This window comes from Heloderma suspectum, chromosome 5 (genome assembly GCF_057233095.1).
Source record: "Heloderma suspectum isolate Gila_16-S chromosome 5, 16-S_ref, whole genome shotgun sequence".
Lineage (NCBI taxonomy): Eukaryota > Metazoa > Chordata > Lepidosauria > Squamata > Helodermatidae > Heloderma > Heloderma suspectum.
In genome coordinates, this window is record NC_139462.1 from 46,894,746 (window position 1) to 46,918,718 (window position 23,973).

Sequence of the window (23,973 nt, forward strand, 5' to 3'; positions counted from 1 at the left end):
CAGCAGCCTCGGCCAGCCAGGTCTCCGTAATACATGCCAGGTCTGCACCCTCATCCAGGATCATGTCACGGATGAGGGAGGTTTTCTGGGTAACAGACCTGGCATTGCAGAGCAGCAAACGAAGGCCAGAAGATGGGGTCACGCCTCCCCCAGCCATCCTTTGGCTCTGGACAGGCCTGGAGCAGGAGACAGATATTACGCATCTCTCCCTTGTTCCCCTTACCTGGCATGGCCTGCCCCTAGTGCTCCGCCAGCGCCTGCCGCCCAGCCTCGGTCTGTTCTGGCCCCCAACACTCCCCCCACTGCCTCCATCAGGTGGACACATGCCCCCTCGCTCCCGCCTATCAGGCAAGCTACCCACCCCTAAAAACACAACAAAATCCCCCAGAAAAACAAAACAAAACACAATTAAAAATCCCATTAAAAATAATGCCAGGCAGGAGTCCACAGGGAGGCCTGGTGGTGGTGGCGGCGGCAACAGCAGGCCCAGCAGCGGCAGGCACACCTCTTCCCCAGTGGTGATGGTATCTTCTCCTGCAGGCCCTGGCTCTCCCAGGCCACCTCAGCCAGCCAGCTTATGTAGCCCCTCCAGGGAGGGGCAGGTGGAGCAGCACAGCTGGCTCGGTACCTGGGGGCCTGGTCCTGCAGGGTCTGGCGGTCCGCCAGGCAGAAGTCTACAGGGAAGGCCTAGTGGTGGTGGCGGCGGTGGCAGCAGCGGCGGCGGCTGCCACCGGATGTTGCTGGATGTTCCCCTTCAGGTTCTTGAAAGACTAGCGTTGTTTATATCCATGATACTGCTGTTAATGACAGCCACTCCAGTCCTGTGACTGACTCCTATCTACACTGAGCTAATAGCGAAAAGTAATAAATTGTGGCAGCAACAGTAATTGACAGTATTTCTTCCCCCTTCCCAGGTGAGTGTGGGGGGGTGGAATTTGGGGCCAGGGAATGGGTGGGGAGAAGGTTTAGCCCCACCCCATCCTGGGAGAAATGGTCCTGATCCAAATCAGGGTCACATGCACTTACACAAGACGAAGGAAAACTATCACACATAGCTACACTATGGGCTGGTTTGCACCATCACCACAGCCCACTGTGGCACAAGCTGGGAGCCATAAATATTCAGCCCCTGTCAGAGTGTTGCTGTGATTTGTTGTGTCATCCAAACCCAGGCAGCAGGAGTTGTTTGAGGGTTAAACAACCCTCATATAACATATGGTCTGTTGTAGGGTTATTTGAGGGTGGTTTAACTCTCAAACAACCCCTGCTGCCCAGGTTCAGATGACATGACAAACCATGTCAATCCCTTGCCAGGGATTGAATATTCAAAAAGGCTACTGGCACACACTGCAACTTAAATAAGCCATGGTAGCCTGCAGCGATTCTGTGAACCAGGTCTATGTGTGATTAGCTGAACATTTACTTTGGCCCTGAGAGGCAGAGCACCGCAAGCATCAGCGAATGGCAAGAGCAGATTGCCTTGCACAGGCAAACATGGCAGCATGGGGGAAGAGGGGCTGGGGCATGGGCTATTCAAGAGGAAAGACTGGAGGAGAGGAGAGAGAGAAGCTGAAGGCTGCAGGCAATCCCCTTTTGCTGTTGATGAGGGTGGATGAGTGGCTGGTCCCTGGAAAGGAAAGGTATGGGGGATTCCAGGGATGAGGGAGATTCCTCCCATGTTGCAGAGGATCACTGTGCAGACGGTTGTGACTTTCCCCCCTCTGTTTCTTTGGCTATGTATGTGGTTTTCCTTGTTTTATTTTTTGTGGAGAGCATGCTCTAGCTGTTGAAGCTATGGCTGCTAGGGATGGGGGAGAATTTCTCCCCGAAACTTCGGGGGGCCGAGTGCCAACGTATTCGGCCCCCTGAAGTAGTTTTGGGGAGAAATTCTCCACCCCCCCGCCCCCCGCACCCCCCCCCCCAGGATGGGACTTACCTTTCACGAATGTCCCTCCTGGCAGCGGGTCCCGGCGGCGGTTCGGCAGGTCTTCAACAGGGGCAGAGGCAGCAGCCGGTCTTCCGACCGGCTGCCACCGCCGCCATTCCAATAAAAGTTAAAAAAAAAAAAACGCCCCCGTGATAGGCTACGTGACGATTAACGTAGCCTATCACGGCTAGATTTGCAAAGTCAGCCATGATAGGCTACGTAAATCGTCACATAGCCTATCATGGGTGACTTAAAAAAAAAAAAAAAAAGGGCATACGGCTAATGGCGGCCCCCATAGGGAGCCGCCATTCACATTCCTTATTTGGTCGCTGTAGTCTACGTAAAGATTACGTACACTACAGCGAAAATAAGGGCAACACTATTTGCGTTGCCCTTATTTTCGCCGTAGTCTACATAAATCTTTACATAGACTACAGCGACCAAATAAGGAACGCGAATGGCGGCTCCCTATGGGGGCCGCCATTTGCGTACGCGCTTTTTTTTTTTTTTTTTAAGTCACCCATGATAGGCTACGTGACGATTAACGTAGCCTATCACGGCTGACTTTGCAGATCTAGCCATGATAGGCTACGTTAATCGTCACGAATCCTATCACGGGGGCGTTTTTTTTTTTTTAACTTTTTATTTCGCGGCCGGGCGAGGCGAGGCGCCTCCTCCCCGGCCTGAATTTCGGCCGGGCGAGGCGGGAAGCCTCCCACCCAGCCTGAATTTCGGCCGGGCGAGGAGGGAAGCCTCCCCCCCCCCCGGCCTGAACTTCGGGGGGAGCAGCGAAGCACCTCCCCCCCACCGCGAAGCAAGCTGCGAAACCAGGTAAGTGGCTTTCGTGCCCCCCTAATGGCTGCTAAGAACTTAAGAGCTTCTTCACCCGGAGCTTTTATCCTGCTAGTGAGATTCATTACTCACGTAAGTTTACGGGTCTCTTAGATGATGTCCCATGTTAAATGACCTTTATTCCATCTTTAAAAAATCAAAGATAATGAGCTATCAAATTACAGCACTTGAATTCCACTTGAGTTCCCTCATGAAAAGAGGAAAACCTGCACTAAGAGGAGCTAGGCCAATGAAACATATGGAAGACTCAAATAAAGGGGAAAGGCGGGGGGAAGAAGCGCATGTAAAGGGGGTGCTTTGTGATCCTGAATTTAAAACGGAAGCAGAAAACCCTGTTTTAAATGTGGGCTTTTAGCCTTTTGTAGAGATGCTCTTACTCAAAACATACCATGCCAACTTCAATAGGGCTCTTAAACATTGCAGGCAAGAATGCTTAGGATTGCAGTGTCCTTCTTTTATGCCTCCTTTGCTTTCCCACTGCTTTTTTTTTACATCATTTGTCCTCTGATGTCTCTCCTTCTTCCCAAAACTCCAACAGCATCCCAGTTTCATTTCCTTTGAAACTGCTGCCAATCCTTATCTCCTCCCAGACCCCTTTTATTTTTAAAGTACTGGAGAAGGGGAAGAAAAGATTAAGCAGTCAAAGCCTAAGGATGTCATCAAACCTAATTAAAACAAAAGAGATAGCTGTGCTGGTCCATGAGGAGAAAAAAATCCAAAATCCGCAGTTGGGCAAAACCTTTATTGGACCAGCCAAAATTCCACAAAAATGTGCAAGCTTTTGGGCTCTCCAGAACTCTCCATTAAGCTAAGGCGGTACAAAAAGCAGGGCATCAGGGAGAAACAGAAAGTCCACAAGTTTGGCCCACTGTTATGGCCATGAGGTCTGAGGTAGGTACACCCAGTTTCAGATTGGAGATGTACAGTTGGAATGAATTAGTCAGTGGTAGGTGTTACAGATAGTACTTTGGGCTAGAGAAGCAATAGCTGATCTCCATTTCTGAAAATATAATTGACAGCTGTAAGCCTGATCTGCCTCTTGCCTTGGGAGAAACATAGAGCAGAAGTGCACAGAAACATGTCAGTCCTTATATTAGCAAAGCAGGAGGTTAATTAGCAAAGCAGGAGTGATGCCCTAGTTAAAAAAAAAAAAAGGCACTTGACGCCAAATTGTGAGCATTACCTAAGGATTGGAGGAGATGGAACCCTCAGTACAAAGTCCCTCCTCAGGTAGTAGAAAATCTTCCTCTGGTGGGAGATTCCACCCTACATTGTATTTTCCAAAGCACATAACCTCCCCCTGCCCCCAAAGATAGCCAGTCCACAAAAAAAAAAGAAAATCCAAAATCCAGCTAGGTCATTTTAGTTGGTCCTAATAAAAGTATTGCCCAATGATGTATTTTTCACATAACCAAGAAGAAAACAATGAAGGGAGGAGCAAGTACCATACTGACTGATGGAGGATGAACTGCCTGAAGGCACATGGTATTTGCTGAGGACAACCTGCTTAAAAAAGAATATGGCACTAACTAATCCAACTTTTTCCAGACTTTTCCAATAACAAACTACTTCACGCTCTTCCTCCACTATGCTTCTACCTTCCTCCCCTTGCTTTTTGTGTATTTTCTTATCTCCCCTTTTCTGCTATTCCTCTTTCTGTTTCTCATGAGGTTTGCTTTGGAGATTGAACAATAGATGCTGGGATATATTTGAATCCTTCTGGTCTTTCACATGTCTTTTGTAAACTTTTTTTTTTTTTTTTTAAGGCAAATGCCTTTTAGGTTCTATTTGCTTGCCTTTTAATTTACACAGCCAAGCTACTCAAATACACAATATTAGTGTGTGTGTGTGTGTGTGTGTGTGTGCGTGTGCGTGTGTGATTTAAAGTGAAGTAGCTGGATAATTACAGAGATAATATTTATTTATTTGTTATTTTATTTATTTAAAAAACTTATTGGCCACCTTTCAGGGCAGAAGCCCTCCCAAGGCAGCTCACAGCAATAAAATACATAAAAACAGTTAAAATATTAAAAGTGATAAAAAATACAATCACTATAAAATAGTGATAAAACCAACTATAAAAGCTGGCAGCAGCAACAGTCATCATATTAAGAGAAGGCCATGGTAAAATATATGTTTTCAAGGCCTTCTTAAAAGCCTGCAAAGATGAAGCATGGTGGACTTCCGATGGCAACTTGTTGCAAAGTTGTGGGGCCACTGCAGAGAAGGCCCTATCACGTGTGGTCACCCACCTAACTGCTTTCATGGATAGGCAGATGAGAAGGGTCTCTCTTTCTGATCTTAAAGGGTGGGCAGGCTGATATGTGTGAAGGCAGTCCTTCAAGTACTTTGGTCCCAAACAGTTTAAGGCTTTAAAGGTCAAAACCAGCAATTTAAATTGGGCTCGGAAACACACTGGTAACCAGTGCAGCTGGTTCAGTATAGGCACTATGTCATCAAATTGCCCCCCCCCCCAATACTCGGGCAGCCGCATTCTGCAATAGCTGAAGTTTCTGAACCATCTTCAAAGGCAGCCCCATACAGCACATTACAGTAGTCCAGCCTGGATGTGACTACTGAATGGAAAACTGAGGCATGGTCTGTCCTCTCCAGACAGGGCTGCAGCTGACATACCAGCCTAAGCCAGTAAAAAGCACTCCTGGACACCACAGCCACCTGCCCTTCCCCAGTTAGCTCAGAGTCCAGGAGGACTCCCAGACTGCACACTTGGTCTTAACCCCATCTAAGACCAGTTGCAAACCTCCATCTGAAGTAGTTGGTTTCCCAACCCACAGTACCTCTATCTTGTCTGGATTAAGTTTCAGCTTGTTCACCCTCATCCATCCCAAAACAGCCTCCAGACACTGATTCTATACTAGAATCATAGATTTGGAAGATACCTCGGAGATCATATAGTTAGGGATTTATGAAAGTGACTTACCTTTCGCAGATTATGTTGATGGTGGGGGGGAGGCGTTCCGTCCCTCCCCCCAGAATCCTCGACAGGGGAGGAGGCGATCCGTTCCTCCCCCCCGGAATCCTCGATGGCTGGCTGTGCTCCGTGGCAGCTCCGTGGAGCAGCCAGCCAGCCAGGCCCAGCCCAGCGCCGTCCGCAGCCGGATTTCCAGCCACAGAGCTCTGGGGGGAAAAAAACAACAACCCGCATACACAAATGGCGGCGGCTACGGCCACCGCCATTTGCGTTCCTTATTTTTGGCTGTCTGAATCTACGTAAATATTTACGTAGACTAAGATGGCCAAAAATAAGGAACGCAAATGGTGGCGGCCGTAGCCGCCGCCATTTGCGTACGTGGGTTTGTTTGTTTTTTAAACCCACCCAGCCATGATAGGCTACGTAAAGATTTACATAGCCTATCACGTCGTGTGTTTTTTTTAAAAAAAAAACCTAGTCATGATAGGCTACGTAAATCTTTACGTGGCCTATCACATCTTTTTTTTTTTTTTTTAACAAGACTGGAAATGGCGGTGGCGGCAGCCGGTCAGAAGACCAGCCGCTGCCACCGCTGCCACCGCCACCACCACCTGGAAGATCCGCCCCAGGTAAGTCTCGTCCCAGGGGGGATCCGTGGGGGGGTGGGGGGTGGCAGGCCATTCCACCATGGAGTTCGGGGAGCCGAATGCACTGGCATTCGGCCTCACCGAGATCCGTGGCGGAATTCTCTGCCATCCCTACATATAGTCCAACCCCCTGCTCAGGCACTGCTGTGCAGGGTCTAGCAACAGCATCCCTGGCAGATGGCCATCCAGCCTCTGCTTAAATACCTTCAGCAACGGAGAACCCACCACCTCCCAAGGCATGGAGTTCCACTGCTGAACAGCTCTCACAGTTAGCAGATTTCTCCTAATATTAACCAAATATCTGCTTCCCTGCAATTTCCACCTGTTGGTTCTAATCCTTCCCTTGGCAGCAACTGAGAACAAGTCTGCTTCATGTTCTGCATGACAGCCTTTCAGCTATTTGAAGACCACTATCATGTCTCCCCTTAATCTTCTCTTCTCCAGGTTAAATATAGCCAGCTCTTTCAACTGTTCCTCATAAAACTTGGTTTCTAGACCCTTCACCATCCTGACTGGTCTTCTCTTGATGTGTTCAAGCATCTCAATATCCTTCTCAAAATGGGGCACCCAGAACTTGACACAGTACTCCAAATGTGGCCTGACTAACACAGAGTAGAGCCAAACTATTCCTGTGATCTGGACACTATGCTTCTGTTAATGCAGCCCAGGAGTGCATTTGCTTTCTCAGCTGCCACATCACGCTGCTGGCTCATATTCAGCTTGTGATCCACTAAGACACCTAGATCCTTTTCACATGTACTGCTGCCAGGGGGATTTCTCCACGGCAATGGAAGGAGAAGCGAATGGAGGATTACACGGATTTTTTCAAGGGATTGGCTTTGGTGCGCTTTGGTCTGCGCAGGGCTGCACGAGTGAGTGCACCGCACCAGTATAAGTCGTTTCACAGAACATACTTCCGGGTGGGGTGTGGAGTGTCAACCTCTTTTATTGGTTGACTGGCTGCTCAACCAATAAGAGAGGTTGACTCTCTTATTGCCTGAGCAGCCAACTTCTCTCTGCCTTAAACCTGTCGAAGCTTGAACAATCTCCTTCTCATTCCACGCCTGCCCCCCATTACTTCCTTCCTTAAAGCAACAAAGAACACAGTGTTCTCCCTGCCATGTTGCAATCAACTGAAGCTTCGAAGCTGTGACATTAAGGCTCCTAAATGCATTATTTAGATTCATGGGAACCTCAGTAACTTCGGGAGTGCATATTTCGGAAACAAGCCTCATTGATCACAATGGGGATTACTTCTGAGTAGACACACTTATGATTGCGCTGGGAAAGGCAGGGATGAGAAACAAAGGGATGGGAAACCACCCCCCTTTCTAACCCAATGCTGCTCAGGATCGGGTGATCAACGATGGAAGTAGTTACTTCCAAATGGCAATAAACCAAACAATGGAGAATTGCAGCTTCAAGGTAGCGCTTTTCAGCCTTTAGGAAGTTAGTGCTTTAAAATGTGCTATTTTATTGGGGGGGGGATCTCTGTAAATTCTGATGTGTTCACTCAGGGCCTCATTGCCTCATTGGCCACAAGCCTCATTGGCCACAATGGGAGTTACTTCTGAGCAGACACTACTTGGCTTGTGCTGGAAAACAGAGGGACAGGAAACACCCCTTGACCAGGATCATGGTGAAAAGCACACCCTTGGGCAGGGCTAGCATACCCGAGGTAAATGCATGGATTGGAGCACACAACAACTATACCGCGGAGAACCCAACTTAAGGAAAAGAATTGGACTTTAAGCAGTCTCAGGAAATCCAGTTTTTCCATGATAAGCTCTGGGCTGGCTGCTGGATGGTCATGATGTCATGTAGCCCTAACGACCTCCAAATGCAACCTGCTCGGAGTAAATCATTCATGGAGACACCCCACAGGTCCCCCCATCCTATACTTGTGTCTTTGATTTTTTGTACCTAAATTCAAGACTTTACATTTATCTCTGTTGAATCTCATCTTGTTAGATTCAGCCCAATGTTCCAGCCTGTCTAGATCCTTTTGAATCTCAATCCTGTCTTCTATGGTGTTTTCTCCCTCCTAGTTTTGTGTCATCTGCAACTTTGATAAGCAAATCCTCTACACCCTCATCCAAGTCATTTGTAAAAATATTGAACAACGCAGGGCCTAGGGCTGAGCCCTGCAGCGCTCCACTCAAGTCCTCTCTCCAGGAGGATGCCAAGCCATTAATTAACACTCCTTGAGTGTGTTTTGTCAGCCAGCTGTGGATCACAACTTAATCAATGAGTGCTAATTAATAGCTAAGCATCTTGTAAACAAAAAACTGCTGCTTTTGGTAATTTTAACAAATAATGCAGGGCTGGTCGCACCACTTTTCTAAATGATGTATGTTCACAGATGTGAGTTTGTGCTGTTGTGGGAGACTATGGCAAAATAAGCCTGACTCATGAGCAAAGTCCCAAATGGATATAAGCATTATAACTTGCAAATTAAACTAAACAAACAATATTCCAGCCTATCCTGGTGGCTCAGGTCACCTAACAGCAGTTTATTATTCCCTCACCAGGTATCATCTGAAAAGCTGAAAAGTGCTGCAGTCAATAAATTTTTGACTGCATCTTAAAAATCAATGGCAGAAATCATAGGCTAAAAAAAGACTGACCAAAGGAGTGGGGATGAGAGAGAGACAGACAGACAGAGAAAGAGAGAGAGGCTTCTGCCTCCATCAGTGGCACTCAGCTGTTGCATTTAAAAATCCTTTAAAAAAGGATTAAAAGCCAGGGTAAACATTTAGGTATTGCCTTCCAAGTCAAAGGCATAGAGGTGTCAATGTTCAGTATTTCCTAGTGACCCAAAATTGGATAGCTTTCTATTATGAAAACTAGAAACAAGGCAGAGCTCTAGGATATAAAGACTGGCTTTAACACAACAGCTTTAACATGAGATACCATACCATACCTACACTTAATTCTTATTTTAAAATAAACATCTTGCAGTTATATCCTCTCCAAGAATTCTCTCCATCCTCTATTCCTGAGTTCCCAAGTCCTGTTTTTGAAATCCAGCAGCTTAGTGTTGTTGATGAGGGCAGAAGTCAAAACATCAAATTAAATACGCTTAAAATGATCTCCTGTTTCATCAGTCACTCTTTTCACCTGTATTATTTAGGTACTTATTAGTTATACTTCTATACCACTTACTATAATAAAACCTCTAAATGGTTTATGAGCCAGAGTTCACATTCCTTAAGAGCAGGGGTGTCGAACCTCTTTCAGCCTGAGGGCCCAAGTTCAGTTTCTGAGAATCTCTCGGGGGCCACATTCCAGTGGTGGGCAGGCAGAAGGCAAAAGGGGGTGGGGCCAAGAATACCAGCATATTTTAGCTTAAAGCCCTTACTGCCAGTAACTAAGCCGTAGGAGAGGCATTTCAACCTTTTAGAAGGGGAGGGGGAGGCACATAAGTTGGTAAACCTCCAAATGATCAGCAGTCAGAGGAGAGAGGCAGGGCCATCTGGGGTGCACCATGCAGGCTGGATCTGGCCCACAGGCCCAAGGTTCAACATCCCTGCTTAAAAGCATTGTTTCTCAAACTTTCTACCTTAGGGAAATCTTAATGGTCACTGGAGCCTTGTACACTTTTGTGTGGAAATTCAGCATATGTGTGTAGGTAGCACATGAGAATGTGTGTAGGTTGTGCACAGTGAAAGCTAGTGGCTTTGATTCCAATGGGGCTGTGAATCCATTCCGGGTTTCAGTGAGAACCAGCCAGAACTCTACAGGGCCTATCCAAGGTGCTGAACCCTATCCCCCAAATAGGTTCAGCACCTTGGCTAGCTCCTTTAGAGTTCTGGCTTGTTGAAACCCGGAATGGATTCACAGCCCCACTGAAATCGGAGCCACCAGCCCCACTGGTTGTGCACGAGAATGTACGGGAAGACGTACAAACTTGCAAATGACCCAATGCAAATTAGCTTCATTTGCATAGGAACATTTTCTGAAAAAGATTCCAATTCAAAATTTTCCAGAAAACCCGCATGACTGATGGCACTTGAATTGTGTATATGCGGGAAGAGGCTGCTATGTTACACTGGGGGAGGAGTAAGGATGTCTTGTGTACACAGATTGGAGTGCGGAAACATGTGGCTGAACCTGTGCTGTTACCCCTGGCTCCATATACTTAGTTGCCCAGCCCCAACAAACAGCATGGGGATTATGTCATTTAGAGTACAAGCCTGTGGGACAGAAGTATCATGGGAAAGTGTGATCTGGGCACAGGGTACTTTCAGGTCTTTAAGAGACTTTAAATACTTGAAACTACAAACATTATATTATTATCTCTCCCTTTCTAATACACAGTCAAAATATACATGCATATGCATACACCATCCAACAATCAACTCAATGAGCATTCTCAGGTGCACATGGACTTTCCCTGTCTTGAGATGCATTCCCATACATCTCAAGAGGGAAATTCATATGAGCATTCTTTTGTACATTAATGTAAAGTAGGGCTGTACATTAACCCCCCAATTCACCTTGGAGGCCTCTTCAGGGCTTCCGAGGTAGGTCCGATTAGCTTTGGGCTGATTTGGGGGGGGGCGTCCCACATTGGCCCCCAGAGCTGAAACAGGATTCAGACATCCAAATTGCAGTTTGCTCCTCCCCCCCCCGCACCCCACCCAGCCCCCAGGTCATTACCATCTCCAGGGGGCCACCTCCATTGCTGCTGCCGCTGCCAGCTCCTGGGCCCTGCAAGATCTATTTCCATAATAAATACAAGGAGTTGCCATTTTAAAAATGGCTCCCACCCCTGGAACAACAAGATGGGTGCCAGTGCATGTCCCGAAGGCCTACAAGTCCCAGCATCCCTAAGCCAGCCATGCTTAGGCTGGGGCAACTGGGTGCTGTAGGACTTTTTTCTGTCTAAACATGTATAGGAGTACACCCTAGGGATAGGACTAATGGTGCAAACCCACTCCCTCCTATGAATATATGGAGCAGGTAGGCTGGCAGCTCCTCACATTCACATATTCATCCATGTATTTGTTTGTTTGTATTGTATTCATTTCTATACCACCCAATGCCCAAGATCTAATGCAATAATATAACTATTATATCCCTCGTTACTGCACAGTGTGAAAAACCTGAAAGAGGATGACCTGCCATGGCTGTAATTAGAAAAAAATTACTTGGGGGCAGTGTACTTTTTGGGGAATAGATTACTACCCTATACTCATGAGGACTGGTGTAATGTAATGTAGCAGGTGAGTAACAGGTACAGTCATGACGTTTAAATGTCACCTGCCATGAAGGCAACAGGTGGCCTTAGGTAAGCTTCTCCCTATTAACCTGCCATCAGCACTATGGTGATAATACTCACCTGCCTTACAGGGATTTTATAAAGATTACAAAATAATGTGTGTGAAACGGAAGTGTGTTGAACACTCAAGTCACTATACAATAACTAAGTATTATTATCCTCTACTACAATCCAGTGTAAGCTTTGTAACTTTACTCTTGGGGTTTGTCCACATTTTTGCAACACTAATACCAGTAACTTGGGAACCCGTATAAAATCACACACATACCCATTAAAATGCAGCTCCATGTTAAATGTGACTTAAAATATTCGTTCCAGTAGTGTCCTGCACATAGCATCCTGACTGAACTTCAGTTTATTAGTTCATGTTTTCCCTGAAGTCTAGTTCTGATAGGGAGGAAAAGCAGCAAGAGGGAGGAGGGCAGGCATACGGCTTCAGACCCTGCAGATTTATTCACATCACCCACTGATGCACAACAGACCGCTGGCCCAATCCAGTACAATATACTGACTGATTCTCCAAGGGCTAAGCTGCAGGCCGTTTCCAGCATCATAGAAAATAACTGCTCCAATTGTTTCACTTTGGGGTTCTTAAAATCAGTAGACATTTGATACCTGAGAATGTTAAATATTAGTTTGAATGAATATAAGATGATACAAAATACATATTTTTAAGCTAGTAAGGAAACTATATTTCTATCTATCTATACATACACATCTATACATACAGCTGTCACCGCCTCGCCTGTGTTATACAGTGCAATTCCCTGTGGACTAATGTGATACTACTGGCATCAGCAAGGGAGTCTTATGGGTGGTTTGTATGTGTGGGGAGAGAAAGAGGTCACCACCCTCCCAAAACCTGCTTTTGTTGCATGCTCAGGGAAGACAGAAGGGTTTGGCTGCCTCCTCCTCCAAAGCTGGCACACGTGCAATATTTAAAAAAACCTCTACAGTCCATCTAGTATAATACAGTTTTTAGGCCAACTCAAAAGGTCACAAAAACGTGCACATTTTTTTCTGACCTTTGAGTTGGGCTTATAAAGATATTACACTCTGTGGATTTTGGATTTTTGTTCTTATGCCTAACAGGGCTGCCTTTGTTTTTAATATTTGAAAAGATATTTTCTGTAGCTAAAAAGAAAAAAGGAACCCCAATCTATTCCTTGGTTTGAGCAAACTCAGAGCGTGAGTGCGGTGAATGGAATGAGGTGGGAGCGGGGTTTATACACCACCTAGTGGAGGCTCCAATTTCAGTGGGGCTGTGCATCCATTCTGGGTTTCAGTCAGAACCAGCCAGAGCTCTAAAGGATCTATCCAAGGTGCTGAACCCCATTTCAATGGGCTGTGAATCCATTCTGGGTTTCTGCCGAGACTCTGAAGGAGCTATCCAAGGTGCTGAACCCTATTTTGGTGGGCTGTGAATCCATTCTGGGTTACAGTCAGAACCAGCCAGACCCCTGAAGGAACTCTTCAAGGTGCTGGGCCTATTTTGGGGGTGGGGATCAGCACCATGGATAGCTTCTTTAGAGTTCTGGGTGGTTCTGATGGAAACCCAGAAGGGATTCACGGCCCCACCAAAATCGGAGCCTCCACTGACTCCCGCTGTCGGGCCCAAGGTCTGCCTGGCAGGAGGAGTCGAGACCCCCCCCCCGCCCCGCCTCCCTCCCTGCCCCTCACTCACCCCCCAGCCAGTTGCTGGAGATGTTCTGCAGCATGGTGAAGGGGACGCAGAAGAAGGCGATGAGCAGGTCGCTGAGAGCCAGCGAGCAGATGAAGATGTTGGTGACGGTGCGCATGGCTCTGCGGCGGGCGACGACGTAGAGCACCAGGCCGTTGCCGAAGAGCGCCAGGGCGAAGGTGAGCACGCAGGTGAGCACGAAGGCCCGTTTGGCGCGCCCGGGCAGCTCCGGGATGTAGACCAGCGGCTTCAGCCCGTAGAGCGCGATGAACTGCTCGCGCGTCACGTTGTTGTCCCGCAGGAGCTGCGCGAACTGCTCCGGGGTGATGTTCAGCGCCCGCATCGCAAAGGCGGCGGCGGCGGCGGCGGCGCGGCGGGGCGGGGCGGGGCGGGCAGGTCAGCCTCCGATCCTGCGGGGCTCGGGCAGGGCCGGCCGAGGTTGCCCTCTCCCGCGGCGGGGCGGAGGAGCCGGGGGCATTGCTGCCGCCGCCGCCGCCGCCGCGTTCAGAGAAAGGAAGAACCCAGAGCGGTGCGCCAGGAACTTCGCCCGAAGAAGCTGTCGGAGGCGCGGGCGGAGGAAGGGTCGGGCCAAAGGGGGCGAGTGCGAAGGCGGGGAGAGCCTCGGGGAAGGGGCCGCCGGCCGCCCGGGCTACTCGGACGCCTCCGCGAGCGAGCGCCCCGCGGCCAAGGCGGCCGAAACGGGGAGCGAGCGGATCGCGCCGACGGGGAGGAATCAGCCAGGGGGCGCCGCGCGCGGCGGCGGCGGGAGCCTGAAAGTTTTGAGGCGGCGGCGAGCGACGAGCCCCGCGCGCGCCTCTCCCTCACTCGACTCTCAGGCTCGGCGAAGGCCGCCCAGCGCGGTTCCTCTTTCGTCGCTCGCGCCCTGAGCCAATCCGTGCGCAGAATAAGCAGCGCCCCCTCTCTTCTTCGCGGGCCGCCTCCCTTCAAAGGCTCAGCGCGGCTCGGTGCCGCGCCCCCCGTTACGCGTGAGTTGCAGTTGAAGAGGAACTACTGATTTGGATGACCTGTGGTGGGGTGCAAATTAATTGAATATGTTGAGATGGATTGGATGACAAATGAACTGGCTGACTTTGCCTTACTAGGATTAAATGAATCCTATTAATTATTTTTTAAAGTGCATATTTTGATATGAATTAGCATTTGCACATTTTATAGCGATATGCGTTTAATGGGCCTGGGCCCTGCATCTTTTAAGTGCCTAGCAATACCTTGGACTCAAACTCCCATCAGCCCCAACAAACTTGGCCAGTGATCAGGGGTGATAGGAGTTGTAGTCCAATATCTGGCAGGCCACAGGTTTCCTATACCTGCTCCAAACTTACGTTCTTCCTCTGAATCACTCTGATCTTTGCGGAGGGAGAGGGAGCGAGGTATAATCATATTTTCTTAAAACAGTTCCAGAGTTTTAAAACAACAACTACCTTCATGGGTATTCACATATCAATACTTGGTCTGGCAGGTCAATATGTTTAAGTCAGAGTCCGACTGTAAGGATGTAAAAAACTCAGAAGGGTGCCCCCAGTGTGTTCAAAGGGGATTGATCCCAAGTAACAACGCACAGGAGCGCAGCCTTAAGAAGCAGGGGTGGGAGTGGGCCCTGCCTGGGTGTCAGGCCTTTGCAGCTGCCCAGGGATACCAGGCCTGTTAAGAAGACATCATGACTACTGGGCACATTTCTACATAGCCAAAGTTTGCACTGCTTCATATGAATAGGTACATTGCAAGGCTGAAGTTTTTCAGCCAGCAGGCTTGCAACGAAAGTCATCTTCTCTGCCATTTACATTTTCCAGACTCCAGTCTGGAGTGGGGTGGGGGAAACCCAATAATTGTTCATCTACTCATTTGAAGTAGACTCACGTACCAACTCAGACAGTTCTTTTAGCGTGGCTACAATTAGCTTAATGGATATGTAGTGACAATATGTGGTGACAGTTGCTTCTACAAGCACGAAGCCACCTTGTCATTCAGCAGCAATGAAACAATGGCCAGATGAACTGCACCCTAGAGTAATACAGGAACTGGCAGAAGGACTCTGAGAAACACTCTCTATTATTTAGGGTACCCTAACAGCTTTACAGCCTCAAATGGCGTAGCGGACGCCATTTGCACCTGTAAAGCTGTTAGACTAACCTAACAGCTTTACAGCCGCAAATGGCATAGTGGACACCATTTGCGTCCGGAGTTAGCCCAGCGATACGGCACGGCAATGGTGGGTGGCCATATTGCCAGCGATGCAGACATGGAGGCTGGCTGCACAGGATCACTGCATGGAGGAGCCGGCCCAGACGGATTCTGGAGGGAGGTGAAGGTGAGTGCCCCGTCCTGCCACAGACTCCGGAGGCCGGATTCTTTGGAATCCAACCTCACTGGGGTCCATGGTGGAATTCTCCACCATCTCTACTTAGTAGAAGGCAAATTCCTAAGATCTAGCTATATAGTCAAGTGGCCAAATGAACCTTAACCTTAAAAAAAGTATTTGAGTCAGGGATGGCGGTTTGGTGTATTCTTATAAGAAAGCAGTGGCCTTGTTTAGCCATCATGCTAAGCCATGATGGTTAGGAGTTTTGAGCTAACCACGTTGGCTTAGTGTGATGTCTGAACAGGCGTCTGTTCCAACCATGGTGGTTTATTAACTACAGACTAACCACATTCACTAACCACTTGCTGCAAGATAGTTAGTGGGCTCTACCATGGCTTAGTGTGATGTCTGAACAGCCTCTGTGGTTAATTGACAGCTGCCATAGAGCTCTGTGGCAAGAGTGGCCGAAGAAGGAGTAGCCGCGAAGCACCAAAATGGCCAGCAACACCAAGCACCAAAATGGTTAGAGAATGGTTAGTCTAACCACATTGTGGAACATAGTTACCTGCATGTGTGGCAGTAGCACTTGCAGTGGTTAGCAGTAACCATCATGCACCATGGTTACCTGCATGTGTGGCATAGTTACCTGCATGTGTGGCAGTAGCACTTGCAGTGGTTAGCAGTAACCATCATGCACCCTTCTTGAGTGTGCGTCTGAATAGGGCCAATATGTTCCTAAAAATTAACACAGCACACCACATTTTCCTATCCTTGGTTAAGCAGTATAACAGCAAAACACTGATTGATTGATTGATTGATTCATCCATTCATTTAGTCATTACATTTTTTTTATTGCCCAAAGTTTTCTGGGTGGTTCACATCAATTAAAACCACAAAATGCAGCATAAAATACATTATAAAAATTTAAAAGTTTAAAACTACAATATAAAATAAATGTAAAAACCAGACAGGACTGTGATGGGTAACCTGATCCCATTGGAGGCCAGCTAAAAAGGGTGCTGCTATGTCTCTGATTGCACTGGTCCAAGGTAGTCGGTATTTTGCACTCTTTTTTTTTTTTTAAAGTCGCAACATGGAGATAACTCCAGATACATCAGCTGTGCTGTACCTGCCATGGAGGTCCTAGCAAAACATTTTCCACCAATCTTGACAATGAACACAAACAACTCCTCGAGCAATTGGCCTTGTTAGCTGCAAATGTCAGCTGTTATTATTGTTTTAATCAAGTTTTTATTTATCTATGATAGTAAGCCACCTTGAGTGCCATTGTCTTGGTAGAAAGGCGGTGCACAAATCAATCAATCAATCAGTCAATCAATCAACCAACCAACCAACCAACCAACCGATGTTTTAAACATTTTTAGCAGGACAACCTTTAAAGATAGTTTGCCATTGAGACATTCATGGGTCAATGACAAGGATGCTCAGGGCAGCATTCATGGTCAGCCCCTACCATGAGGTGAGACAGGTAGCACAGGGAAAGAGCCTTGCTGTGGTGCCCCATCTGTGGAACTCTTGCTCAGGAGAGGTGCCTCGCTCAGAACCATATCTCTTTTCGGTACCAGCTGGTGACTTCTTTATTTGGATGTGATTATCCTGGCTTTTAGAAAGGATGCAAAGATGCATCTTTTTAATTTCAGCTTTTAAATTCTGTGGCTGTTTTAATGTTTACACCAGATCAACTGTACTGGCGGAAGTGGACTTCTCCATCTGGTACACAGAGAGTTAGGAGACCCTGCTGAATTGGATGAGCTGTGGCATGGGGGAGAGGGAACCCCAAAAGCGGGTGAAGGGACCTCCTGTGAGTGGAAGGCAGATCCTGGATCCAATCCTAAATGTTTTACTGTTTTTAATGCTCTTGGTTTCATTTTATTGTGTTAAGGTTTTGTGATTTAAAATTGTTGTACACCACCTTGGTGGCTTTTTAGCAAATAAGGCAGTATGTCAATGTTAATACTGAATAAGTAATAATATTTCCCCAGGCCTTTTAACCTGCATTTAAATCTGTTGGATGCTGCTGGTCTCTTTTATGCTTGCTCCCCTTTAACTCCATAATAAATTTGCTTGCCTTTAAGGTGCCACAAGATGGTTGTTTTTCATGCAACAGTCTAAAATGGCTACCCAGCTGGTAATTAATAATTACTTTTGGTTGTTTTAACTAAATATTGGATGAGCTACCCAGAACTTTGTTTTAAAATGAAAGGCAGGATACAGAATGCTTTAATAAATACATCCACCCACCCACTCATATCAAAGTATCCCTGGCACATCACCTTTCCTTTCCACCCATGGCTCTGTTCACTTGTCACCCCTGATTCCACAAGCCAACAATGCCCTTTTCACAGCTGCAGGGCTGGGCTCAATTGTTAATGAAGCAGCAGTGGCTACTGCTATGCCTGTGCTGGGGCAGGATTGGGTTCTAGAACTAGATCAGGATTTGGTTTTAGAACCAGTTTGGGAACTGCGTTCTAGAACTAGATCAACAGGACGAGCACTTGTTCCCTTTCACTGGAGCTTCTCCACATCAGGCTTTTTATCCTGCAACTTTACTGGGGCTTCTATTTCCAGATTCTTTGTGGGATTAAGATCAGCTCCTTCACACACACAAACACACACACACACTTCCTCTTTTTTTTCAGGGGCTGCAAGTTCTATATGCTTCATTATACAGCCACTAGGTGGCACTGCTGTTTTAACACAACTTCCTCTTTACATGGACAAATTCAATTCATTTTTTTTTAATTACCTCACTATCTCCATTTCAAATAAAGCCATGGAAATGTTCGGAAAGCATGGGATTGGTGCTGGAGGTTGATGATGTCATATAAAGGACCCGCAAACATCTGTGAGTAGTCAATCTCAATAGCAGGATAAAAGCCCTGTGTGGAGAAGCCCTTGGACTCTCCTGCCAGCACAGAGCCAGCACTACCATTAGGCAGACTGAGGCAGGCAGGCAGCTGCCTCAGATGCTGGTGGGCAACAATGTTTTTCCTCAGCCCTCCCCCAGCCATTCCCACTGAGCTCCCCCTGCCCCTGCTGTTCCCTTTAATTCTCCACAGCAGTTCCCATTCCCCTGAGCTGTACTGGTTATGCTTGCTAGTTGTTGGCCAGGACTAGCCTAGTTGGCTTCTCCTAATATGGCACAGAAACCACCACTGGGAAAGGTAGCTAAGTGAGCAGGCAGAGCAGTGGCCACATTCTCCTGCAGGCATCGCACATACACTTGTGGTCCTCTGCTCACATGATGCAGACTGGTGTCACTGCTACTGCACTTCAGTATTTGTTGGAGAGGTCAGAAAGCAGTAACTGAGCAAAGCAGTAAGTATGTAAATGGCAGTGGGGCATCGGAGGACAGTGCTGTGTGTGCAACATGGCCTGCCCTGTGCCCCCTATGCTAGCTGGTTTCCCGCAGGTATAGAGGATGTTAACATAATGCCAGCACAGAACTACCAACCCAGTCAGCCTCTGCCTATGAAACACAGGAGGGATGCTCTTGTCCCAAAGAGCAAAATGTCTTGGAGCTTTTCTACACGAGTCTTTTATTGTGTACTTGTGATTGCTCACTCATGGTAGTTTGCAGGTCCTTTACACAACGTTGTGATCCTCCAAGGTCTCTCCTGTGCTTTTTCAACCATTATAGTGTTGTTGTTGTTTTGTTTGTTGTTTACACCAGTGTGGTGTAGTGGCTAGAGTGCTGGACTGGGAATCGGGAGATCCGGGTTCTAGTCCCCACTCGGCCATGGAAGCTCACTGGGTGACTTTGGGCCAGTCACAGACTCTCAGCCCAACCCACCTCACAGGGTTGTTGTTGTGAGGATAAAATGGAGGAAGGAGGAGGATCATGTACGCTGCCTTGAGTTCCTTGGAGGAAAAAAGGTGGGATATAAATGCAATAAATAAATAAAAATAAATTAACTGGGAAAGTGTGGTATTTTTTCTGAATGGCCTCTATAATGCCGCAGAAATTTTGTGTAATTATGCAATTCCACTATACCACAGTGCCACCTAGTAGTTGTATAATGGAACATATAGAAAGGCAGAGAGAGAAAACTTGGGGTGGGGTGGAATCTGTGTAAAGGAGCCGATCTTAATCCTGCAAAGAATCTGTAAGCAGAAACCTTGGTAAAGGTGCGAGTTAAAAGTTTAATGCAAAAAAGCCCATGGACTGGCCTCGCTACCCGGTCCTGTATGCCCTTGCATCAGCTCAGGGGATTAAGGGATAAAGCTGTATCTTTTTGAAGAGAGCTGATTTCACCAAGCTAAAAGATAGTGCTGTTTAAGATTAACTTCTCAAATTGAACCTCAGTGCTCCCATTGGATATGTTTTCCTAAAAATGTTATTAAAGAAAGACCAGCTAGGAACATAAAGATTTTAACTGGAAAACTAGCCAGGTAGCTATTATAAAGCGAACACATTGAAGTCTTAAGGTAGGCTATACAGCATAAAATTAGAAATACTTTGTGACCATGGTAATGCTTTATGCCTTTCTCTATGGCAGCATACTCAATATAAGAGTCAGACAAAACTGGAGAACATCCAAAACACCAGATGGAAAAGAGACAATAAGTCTCGGGATGTAGGAAAATAAAGTTTTATTCTTCAAAGTAGCCCATATGTTCATGGCCCTTCTTCAGGGGCTACAAAAATATGGACAAAACAACACATGAATATACATGTCTATGCATGAACATTTAAAAACATATTAGACTATATAAATATGCTAATACTATGTCTATGTGTACTTACTTAAAATGTGTAAATAGCCTGCAAAGATCTCTGAAAAGATGCCTCAAGGAATAAATCCTGTGACTGGTGACATAATTTGTAAGCAGCAGTTTTTCTAAGTTTTCTTTAAATCATTTCAGTTGTACTCATAATTATACTCGTTAAATTCAAGGTCTTTCATTTCTGGACATATGCCACACTCTTAGGAAGTATCTGCATTGGGCTACTTTGAAGAATAAAACGTTATTCTCCTGCATCCTGAGACTTGTTCTCTCTTTTCCATCAAGCATACTCACTATAGCAAGACAAAACAGAAGGTAAAGTAGAAAGTGGAGACTGGGTTCATAGTGAAGCAATCACACTGCATCTCCACTGCACTGACAAATACAACATCCATGTTCGCTCTCTGTGCATTGTAACTGCATGGAGGGAGAGAGTGGGGCTGAGCCCCATGGGACCATCCACACTGTCATCTCCCCAGCCCTACCGCACATACATTGGGGGGTGATGTCTGTAAAGCGGGCGGGGGGGGGTTGCTCTATGTGTGTCAGAGCATCCTGCAACAGCCTAATCAGGCTTCCTGCACTGAGCAGGGGGTTGGACTTGATGGTCTTGTAGGCCCCTTCCAACCCTATGATTCTATGATTCCTTTTGCAGACGTTGCTCCCAACATGGTTGGTGGTGGCAATGGAAAATGCAGTGGTGGGGGCCTGTGGAAGTAGTAACTGCATGTAGGGGAATGGCTGAATAAGGCTACTGTCAATGCACATCTCACCAGGGTTGTGTGAATCTGTGTTTAGTCCTCTGCACCTCTCAGAAGTGCAAGGTCGGAACCTCCCTGAGTGCTGCAAACATATGCTAGTGGAGGCAAAATGTGCCATCTAGTTTTTGTAGGCAGGCTGCTGTCAAAGCACCTCCATATCAATGCCACATGTGCAGACCTGAGGGCTCTTTGTTTAGCATTTTCTTTCACCATCCCAATTTCGCCCTTATTCCTGGGTGATTTATCATGGCATGCTTCTGTCAGAGATTTTACAGCACATGGCTCTGCATGGACCCCAGCCTTACCTTTTTTCAAGCTGCCTTGTCCAAGGTGAAGGATGACAAATTTATTACATGTATTAATTGTCTCATAAAATATATTTCTCTAGGCATTTTACAACTCTGAAAGGATGTGCCAGGAGCCGCTGCTTTGGGTTGTTGCATACATTTGGGAAGATTCTGTTTTTGTTAAACCTATGGCAGCTCACATCAGGGGACTGCTTAGCCACTGGGAAATATATTCTGCAACAAAGTAATGTGGAAATATAATGCAATCTTTTATATGGAATCTCAAGGGTGTTTGCTTCAGAGGACAGATTCCTTAGTTAAGCATCCAGGAGAAATGTAAGATATGGTTGAAGATACAGCACCCACCCACTTGTAAGCTATAAAGCTTGACGATTTGACCTTCTCTTAACATGCACTATGCAAACAAAGGTACTTTCAGACAGAGGGCCTCCGTGCTAGCGATCGGAAGACATTGTGCAGCTATTCCATCTTCTCCTGAATGGATTCTCTGCATTAAAGAAAAAGACAGATAAAGCAGTAAGAAACACAAGAGGGTCATGAATAGAAGACTACTATATTTTAGAAGAAGCAGTAAGAAACATGAGAGGGTTGTAGGTAGAAGACGACAATATGGATTTTTAAAATTGCTTTTCATGATAAATTAACTTCCCAAGGCAGTTCTTACTCAGCAACACTCTTAAACAACCAGTCACAATCCGGTCTCTTTACACAAAGAGCTAGAGCTGAGCCAAAATGTCTCAAAATTAGTTTTCTAATTTAATTTTAGAATGTTTACTTCCTGCTTCCCCTGAACTGTTAAATGAATTTCAGCAGAGTCCTCCTTCCACCCACAGCTTATTTCCTGCAGCACTCTTCCCAAAGGGCCTTGGGCAGAGAAGCAGTCACCCTCAGGGAGAAGGGTTCAGCAGTTTTCACCCATGCACCCTTTTTTATTTTAAAACATGTTTCTGCATGGTTGGGAAAGTCTTATATTTAAAACCCATGGAATGGTTACCATAATATCAGGTTTGTTTGGGTGATTTTGCAGAACCATGGCAAGGGTTGAGGCTGCAATCCTAAATATGCATTTACTAGCGAGTACGTTCCATTGAACAGAGTGGTACTTGCGAGTAAACATGCATAGGACTGCACTGCCTGTCAGTACAAAAGGAAGACCCAACTGTAGGCTGGAGAAAGACATGAGCTTTCAAAATAGCTGGAAGTCATTTGAAAGAGGCATTGCTTCCCATGGTGTGTACACACACACACACACACACACATTTTGTTCCATTTCCTCTGGTCAAACAGGTTTTAAAACTCTACCAAAACCCAGGCAAAAGCCATACCACAAGCAGCCATTCTTCTTTCAAATGATCTTCAACTCTCTGGGGAGCATCAATTATTATCTGTCTCCATCTTCATGCTGTAGGTAGGGATGTGCGAAAGTCACTTACCTTTTCGAAGGGGGTGATTCGCGGTGGGGGGGAGGCGCTCCGCACCTCCCCCTGAAATCCTAACCTGGCCGGCTCCACTCTGTGGCAACTCTGTGGAGCCGCCAGCCGGGTGCATTCGCAGGTGTGCGGAGCCTGCGGACGCAAATGGCAGCGGCTACGGCAGCTGCCATTTGCGTTCCTGTTTTTTTGCTGTGATAGGCCACGTAAATATTTATGTAGCCTATCACGGCAAAAAAACAAGGGCGCAAATGGCGTAGTGGCTGCCATTTGTGCCCCAGTCTTTCACTGTGATGCACTGGCATTCAGCCTCTTTGAGATCCGTGGCAGAATTCTCTAACATCCCTAGCTGTAGGGGAAGAAAATGATGACATGGAAGACCATGAAAGCAGATGAGACAGAGCAGGACTGAGCACAAGAGAAATGGATAAGAGGAGGCACAAGAATTGCAGCCCCAGTAAAGCTCAAACTAGAAGTGATGGGGCTTATCAAAGTTCAGGTGTACTGGTTAGAATCATGGAGCTAGACCAGGGAGACCTGGGTTCAAATGCCCCCTTGACCCTGAAGCTCAACCGTGTGACCTTGGGCCAGTCACGCATTCTCAGCCTAACATAACTCATAGGAGTGGACAGATTGAAGGGATAGAGGGGCACCTTTGAATTTGTTAGCCACTCTGAGAGCATAAGTAAGAAGTGGAGAAGTGATGGCCCTCCAGATGTTGTCGGTCTACAAATCCTATCATTCCCTGAGCATTGGCTATGCTAGCTGGGACTGATCAGATGTGGAGACCAGCAACGTCTGGAGGACCACAGGTTCCTCCCCTCATTTTGAACAGTGGAACAAACATTGCTGACAAATATATCTCTGGAATAACAAAGTAACTACTGGAATTGAAGATGGGAGAAATTAAGCAGGCTCAAGCTGAGATTCGTCTGCGTGTCATCTTACTGTCCCACAAGCTGCCCCCCCCCTAGAAATAAGTAAGTTAGCCTTCAGAATTTTGACTATTTGATTTATTTTTACTTTAAAAGATTATATGCCACTCTATATCAGATGTTTTCAGGGCAGTTTACAAACACATC

The 23,973-nt window shown here is 46.7% G+C and overlaps 1 protein-coding gene across 2 annotated transcripts in view; it reads right to left on the reverse strand.

The window, feature by feature from the left end:
* The window catches only part of QRFPR (pyroglutamylated RFamide peptide receptor), a 52,686-nt gene extending 38,469 nt beyond the window's left edge, over positions 1 to 14,217 (reverse strand). Inside the window, exon 1 of one of the 2 annotated variants that reach the window (XM_084860260.1) lies at positions 13,327 to 14,217. In XM_084860260.1, coding sequence (XP_084716386.1) covers positions 13,327 to 13,666 — 340 coding nt within the window. In that variant the 5' untranslated portion in view covers positions 13,667 to 14,217. The remainder of the gene's footprint in view (positions 1 to 13,326) is intronic. The other variant, XM_084860259.1, reaches the window with a different exon arrangement.
* Positions 14,218 to 23,973: the final 9,756 nt, after the last annotated feature.